Source organism: Barbus barbus (genome assembly GCF_936440315.1).
Source record: "Barbus barbus genome assembly, chromosome: 18".
Classification (NCBI taxonomy): Eukaryota; Metazoa; Chordata; class Actinopteri; order Cypriniformes; family Cyprinidae; genus Barbus; species Barbus barbus.
In genome coordinates, this window is record NC_136746.1 from 29,161,286 (window position 1) to 29,169,193 (window position 7,908).

A 7,908-nucleotide genomic window follows, 5' to 3' on the forward strand; every position below is an offset into this window, starting at 1 on the left:
ATTATTAAGGGATTATATATTATTATTAAGTAATGATTTAAATAAAATATAATTCAATAATAATAATAATAGTTATTATTTTACATGTCCTATTCCTTGAATGAAAACCATGAACTTAAAGAAAACACAACCCAGAAGACAGTACATATCGGTTCATTTGCATTGAGCACAAAACCATCTAAAGTCAAGCTGACGTTTATGCATTTACAAAGTTGTCATTTTTCATATTTCTCTGTCATGTTCATAACTGTGCATTCTGTTAGGTTTGTGCAGTTCATTGTAATATTAATCATTTTTATTTGATAAAAATGGCATTTTAGTTTGTTTTTGTGTTTGTACTGTAATTATAAAGCTCCTGTACTATGATGTTGCGTCTGATGTGAAATCTTCGGAGTGAAACCAGTTGAGCAGCAGTGATTTACAGACTTCTTCATCTAATGCGTCATGTTGAGGTGACAGTGACTCCAGACTGCGTTTGTGCTCGTACCTCTTGGTCCACCTGGAAGAGCCGGACGGTGACGTTGCCCCTGAAGTCGTCTCGCGGTCCGTTGGGAAAGACGCCCAGCTGGGTGATGACCACAGAGTGAAGGACCTTGAAGTCCAGACTGACGGCAGAGACATCGGACGGCAGCAGCGCAGACGTGTCAGGAACGCTCAATATGGCCATCTCCTGCCCAGCAGCTGAAGCAGAGCTCAGGGGTCAGGTTAACTGCATCATTCATGCTTCTGCTTAAATACTGACATTAGTTCAGCAGGCAAATATCAATTACAAAATAAAACCATTAATAATAAAATAATAATAAAAACAATGGTTTTATTTTATTATTCATTGTTTATATTTTATTCTATAATCTGTAATATTATTTAAAAATAATGATTTAAATAAAATAATAATAACTTTTATTATTATTCACGATTGTAATTTAGATAATTTAATTAAGCTCTCTTAATAATAATAATAATTCTAATTACTATTTGTATGTGTATGTATGTATGTATGTATGTATAAATAAATATATATATATATACACACACATACACACAGTGTTGGGAAGATTACTTTGGAAATGTTACAGATTACAAGTTACCCTATTAAATGTAATAGTGTAACTTTTTCAATTACTTTATTAAAGTAATGTAACTAATTATATTTGTTTACTTTTTAAACGTAAAGACAGAGCAGTTCTAGAGATTATGTTTATGTGTTTTGATGAATGTGACCAAACCCTGGTTAAATAAACAAATCCACCCAAGAAGGGTTAAAGATAAAGCCAGAAGTCTTGAGCAGACGGAGTCGTTTTCACACGCCGCTGCACAATAGTCCAAACATCAGCACTTTAAGAGACTCGTCTGCTCTGAACTACTGGCTCTGTTAATTAGAAAGCAGCCATTTATTACCCAGGAGATCAATTGGAGGAACAGAGTCGTTAATAGAGAAACGGGCCGCTTGTTCCGAGCAGCAGACTCACCGCTTCCCTTGTCCTTGAGACAAAAGCCAATTAAAGGCGGCGCAGACGAGAGGCAGAAGTGCACAGATGTGTGCTGAACAGCCATCAGGAAAAGCTTTTAGAGCCACACAGGATATTCTCTCACTGTTAAAGGGCTCATTAGCATAACGCTTCGCCAATCACCACTATCCAAGTCCAAAAGAATCCTTCTGAAAGCATCTTCAAAACACTGAAAACTGAGCTGCGGCTTGAATTTAAAGTTCAAACCGTAATTGTGTTTCAACTAGTGCTGTCAAAATTAGCGTGTTAACACAGGCGATTCATTTTTCAGTTTAATGCACACAAAGGCTCCAGTGCATGCTGTAGCCTGTATCATTTCATACCAAAGCGCAAAATAAACTGCGTGCATGTCATAGTTAAGTCATGAAGTTACTAAAAAGGCGATTAAAGCTGCCTTAAAACTGCCTTTTTACAAGATGTAAAATAAGTCTCTGATATTCCCAGAGTGTATGTGTGAAGTTTTAGCACAATATACCCCACAGATACATTTTTATAGCTTGTTAAAAACACTTAAAATATATAGCTTGTTCTTTGGTGCTGATGTTGTATATATCTCCAGTAATGGCAGACTGCTGCTTCTCACTCAGGGCTGGGTTTATGCTCATAGAGAGCGTCACAAATGGGTGGGACTTTTTCCCCTCAGTGACGTGAACAGAGGGAGAATCTGAAACAGCTCGTTCTGAGAGGCTGTTCATGATTTATTGGTTTCATATTAAAAATGAGTTGGTTATAGGCTGGTTGTTTTCACACACTGAAGCCATACAACTGTGTTCAAACACCTTATAAAAGTCATTTTTGCATAATAGGTCCCCTTTAAATAACTAGGCATTTTAATGTTATTAGAATATTCAAAATAAATGTTCAAATAATGTTACATTTTGGGTGAAGAAGTTAGTAGAATGTTGTAAGACATGTTTTTTGTAACCTTTAAATAACATTTTAATCTAATCACAATATGAAAACATTATAACGTTTTAGAAACATTTGAAAACAATGATCCCACAACGTTTTTATAAGCTAAATTTGTTATATAACATACATTAGGGTTTTCCCCAGCTAACAGGGAATGTTCAGACGACTTTCAGTAACGTTTCTTTAAAAGTTATATAAATGTTATGACAAAAAAATTCTTAAAATAATATTTATAGAACATTCTTATATGTTTGATATACATTCTGATAATGTTGAGAAAAAAACTTTCTGAGATCTCAAAAATATCCTTATGATGTTACTTGATGAACATTCTAACAAATGTTTTTGTAACCTTTCAATAATGTTCTAATCTCGACATGAAAACTGGACATTTTAACGTTATCTTACAGTAGCCCATATTTAGGCTAAATGCAAATATGGAAGGAACAGCCCAGATCAAAAGTATCCGTGTGTATACACACACACACACACACACACACACACACACACACACACACACACACACACACACGTTACAGACAACAAATAAATATTTTCATCAAATGTTACAAATGTGAATGTATTTCCTTGGATTTAAATATATGAAGGGCAAATATATTGTAAGTGTTTTTAAAAATGTATTTATATTTTCTAAAACATATTTTCAAAAATATACAAATTAGGGCAAAACAATTTTTTGATAGAAAATATATTCAGATAAATATATTTTAGCCAATATATTTTGTGGCACTTTTTTAAATATATTATTGAGCAATCAATTCTATGTTGAATCTAAATATTTCTTTCTAAAGCTACTTTTTTGGTAATGTTCATTTAACGCTTTTCACATTTAACACAATAATGACTTTTGGGGGTTAATGTCTCAGGCCAAATGGACGTGCAATTAATTTAATAAATGAATCAGCCCATCACCAAATTAATTAGATTCAACATTTTAATCAATTAATAGCCCTGTTACTTTTTAAATTCTTCAAAATCTTTCTTTGGTGTCCCACTGAAAAAGTTAGATTTTTAAAAATGTTCAATTTCAAATTAACTCTTCCTCTAATGATGATGATGATGATGATGTGGCTAAACCATGAAAATGCAGAACAGAAGCTGGAATCAAAATGTTATAACTGAAATCTACTGGACGCCAAAACATGCTGACTATTAAGAAGAGAATGTGATTTCAGGCCACATGCTGCGAGATTCATGTCCAAGCAGGGGGGCTATGAAACGAACACGTCCTGTATCGCACAGAGGAAACGAGGCAGAAAAGCACTTTTTTGAAAACAAAAACGTTTTGATGAGAATCGTAAGGTACAAACTGCAGCAAAGCGCCCCATGAAACAGCCTGCTCTGAATTGAGGAACATACCAGGGACTCAGAGATGAATTCACCTGTCTCTGTGAGGTTCAGCAGCGAGCAGGAATACGGGTCTTCACGATCTTCCTCCGGCACAGAACAGCCATGCTCACCAATGATGAACTTCACCATCACCCTTTCAAATAAAACAGCAGACCACATCAATGCATCATTCTCAGTTCTGACTGCCTAGTAAGCAAGTAAGCAAGAGCTGATAAAATGTAAAAACTGTAACTTGAATGCAATGTAAGTCGCTTTGGATAAAAGCGTCTGCTAAATGCATAAATGTAGTAAGTGTGTAACATCAAGTGTAATTTAATTGTTCATGGTTGCCGAGCAACATCACAATCTGCTGCATTAATACAGATGTGCATCACAGATGTGTGTACATGGGCTATTTTACTGAATTTAGAGTCTGTTTTACAATATTAATTATAAAAGAGTCTTGTGTTTAGGACTCAAGTGTGTCTGATCTTTTAATTTGTGTCCATTGATTTAGATGAAATGAAATTATAATTTGTGATTTTTGCAGTAATTTATTAACCAGATTATGCTGTATGCATAAGCACATGGCTATTAAAATAAATCATTTAATAATATTATTATTTAAAATAATAAATTTTTTGCATTTTGGGGCTTACTTTAGCTTTTTTTCAGCATTATTTTCCAACCACTTTATAACCCACATGGTTATTAAAATTAATAGCCCATACAATAATATAATGCATTTCTAATTTTATTTATTTATTTGTTTATTTTTTTGGTTGATCACATACCCTAATTGTCATATTTAAAAAAAGAGCTACATATAATGTAAAAAAATAAATAAATAAATAATTATATATATTATATATATATAATAAATATCAATATTAAAGATATACATATAAATACACACACATACATATATATATATATATATATATATATATATATATATATATATATATATATATATATACACACATACATATATACACACACATATATATATACATACTTACACATATATATATATATATATAGTTAGCATTTTTTGCCTGCAATAAACTGTCATATTTTAGCTTTTTTCATCACTATTTTCCACCCACTCTCTGACCCTCAGAAATAAATGTTATGTTTTTCTGCTCAAAAAGCTGTGGCCTTCAAACATCCAATGTATAATATTGCAGCTTTTGATGAGAACATGCAGCGTACTTTCAAACATATTCATTTATTCATAATAAATACATATTCATATTCATAATTTTTATAAGGCTCGATAAAGTTTCAGGCCAAAACAAACAGCAAAAAAACCTCAAATCAAGCAGTCAATTTTTTTTTCTAAGTCAATAACATGAGCCTAATCTTCTGAAATAAATCAATGTCTGTCTGAAGTGAGAGTTTTAATGAAGCAGAAATGGAAAGATTCACAGGCGTGTTCAGAGTACCGACCGTTTCTGGAAGTGAGGGTGGTGTTTAAGGTACCCCAGCCATGTGTCTCTTATGGCCTGCCGGAGCTCATGATGATGCCGTGCTGACAAAACACCCACCAACACCTCATGCACAGCCTTCTGGTTGTCTGTCAACATGATATTGAACAGAAACACAATAATCAGAGCCTAATGATATTCGCCAATGCTGCAAATGATTCAAACATGCAAAAAGCCTTTTTAAAAGACTAGTTCATACAAACATGAACATTTGCTGAAAATTTATTTATTCAACCTCAGGCCATCTGAGTTTCTTCATGGGAACAGATTTGGAGAAATGTAGCATTGCATCAGTGTCTCAGCAATGGCTGCTCTGCAGTGAATGGGTGCCGTCAGAATGAGAGTCCAGAATGGACTGGAGTGGTGTGGATTATTGTGATGTTTTTATCAGCTGTTTGGACTCTCATTCTGACGGCACCCATTCACTGCAGAGCATCCATTGCTGAGACACTGATGCAGAGACACATTTCTACAAATCTGATGAAGAAATAAACTCTACATTTTGGATGGCCTGAGGCTGAGTATTTTCAGCAAATGTTTATTTTTGGGTGAACTATTCCTTTATAAAGGCTTTTCTGGCAGGTTGAAGGCTCAAACACAGAACAGATGATGCAGTGAGATGAAAGTCTCTGGCAGCGGCCCTTTGTATCCCCTAATGGACTGTCACTTGTGTCCTATTAAACCATGTGTGACAAACATCAGTGCAAGTGTGTAATGCGCATCTGTGCCTTTGTTGCCAGGTAAATCTCTCCCGGAGTTCAATGAGATCTCAGATTCTTTCTACAGTCTCTCTTCTATTGTACACGATTTCACGTTCAAATACTTTCTTCAATCCGATCACTGTGGTTAACAAGCACAGCACACTAATGCAGCCTCCATCTAATGCATTAATTGCACATCTCAACCCCCCAGCAGAGCCCATTAGTGATATAAGTAAACTGCTGCAAACTGTTCAACATGTTTATATATCATTAAAGTCAGTGCAATGATCAATGCATTCAGTATTAATGCTCATATGCATACAGTCAAGAATTATGCACTAAGCATTAAGGGTCTATACATTATATTATACATTAAACAGCAATAATTCAATTCTATAATTATCTCTCTCTCTCACTCTCTCTCTATATATATTATTATTATTCTTTATGCATTGATCATTAAAGTCCCATATGCATTAATACTGAAAATCAATGGTCTATAAATGATATTAGATAGATAGGTAGAGAGATACACTGCCCTCCAAAAGTTTGGAAACACCCCTGGCAAATCCTTATCATTTTTTGGTGCAAATACATTAAAGTAACTTGACATTATCATTGAAGACCAGCAATAAAACATAATAATGGCAACATGCCCCTTTGCCAGCTGTGATGCCTGGTTTAAACTTGGCCCAGCTTTTTAAATAAACTGTAATAAACTGACAGCTCCGATGCCCAGATTATGCATTGCTGTAATAGCTGCTAATGCTGGAAATTTTGATGAATCGAAAATTTAAGTTTTTTCTATGTATAAACTGTTTATGTAATAAAATATGTTTTCGTAGTTTGTGTTGTCCCTTATCAGTGCAAAATTATCACAAATTAAAAAGGATTCATGCCAATATTGTCCAAAACCCCACTTTTCTAGGGCGTTTCCAAACTTTTGGAGGGCAGTGTAGATAGTTAGATAGATAGAATCATGTATAAAGACCATTAACACTGAATGCATAAGGAACTTTAACATATAAAAAAATTATATGTGCTCTATATAAAATGAGCAATAGTTTGAGCAACTAAGCATCTGTTCTGTATGCATTCATTTTTCTATAGGAATTTAGCATTAATGTCCTATGAGCAAATAATATTTATTAATCGTTAAATGCTTTTTATGCATTGATCATTATGCATTGTACAGGCACTCAGCATTAAAATTTTCTATAAATTTCATTAATGGACTATATGCATTTTATATATGCATTATTTTTTCTATATGAAGTGAGAAAATGCAGAGTACTTTAAGCATTAGCATTATTTATTCAGTATCAATGCTCTGAGTAAAATGAGCATTAAGTTTCTATATGCATTAATATATTTATATGCATCAACAGCTTCATAAGAACCGAATAGTACGGATTTATATGCATTAATTGTTGTCTATTAATCCCTTGTATGCATTCAGCATCTGTCTAATGCAGAGGTCACACCGAAACACTTTCTATTCAACACAAACGGTCATGCCTGAAGATAACAGACTAACAGAGAAGAACAGAAAGTAGCAGAAGTTGAGCGGTACCTGCAGAGCCGAAGCCCAACAGGAGCGCAGTTCTGTCGGTCCAGCCGAGCCAGTGAAGCAGCGCCGCGAACACACACGGAAACAGCGCCGCTGCCGCGCTTCTCATGGACGGACGGCTGGGTCCAGACACCGACGCTTAACGGGCTGCGCACACAACGAACTGACCGGCGACCCGACGCGCATCGCTGATGTGATGAGTGTCCGACGCGCCGCGTCGTGTCTAACTGCACGCTGATGACGACAACACTCAGGCAGCCAATAGGAGTGGAGCTGTCGACGCGCTGTGCCTTCTGGGAAAAGTAGTTCAATAAGTTTCCTGCTGCCATGAAGCTAATGTCAAATTAGCGATTGACTTTTCTTTTTAACAATACAAA

General features: G+C 34.9%; 1 protein-coding gene across 2 annotated transcripts in view; it reads right to left on the reverse strand.

Annotated features, from left to right (window-relative positions):
- The window catches only part of LOC306884067 (UDP-GalNAc:beta-1,3-N-acetylgalactosaminyltransferase 2-like), a 20,239-nt gene extending 12,483 nt beyond the window's left edge, over window positions 1-7,756 (reverse strand). For both annotated transcript variants that reach the window (XM_079439715.1, XM_079439714.1), the window contains exons 1-4: window positions 7,535-7,756; window positions 5,223-5,349; window positions 3,824-3,924; window positions 488-681 (exon numbers count right to left, since the gene is read on the reverse strand). In XM_079439715.1, the coding sequence (XP_079295841.1) occupies window positions 488-681; window positions 3,824-3,924; window positions 5,223-5,349; window positions 7,535-7,640 (528 nt within the window). In that variant the 5' untranslated portion in view covers window positions 7,641-7,756. The remainder of the gene's footprint in view (window positions 1-487; window positions 682-3,823; window positions 3,925-5,222; window positions 5,350-7,534) is intronic.
- Window positions 7,757-7,908: the final 152 nt, after the last annotated feature.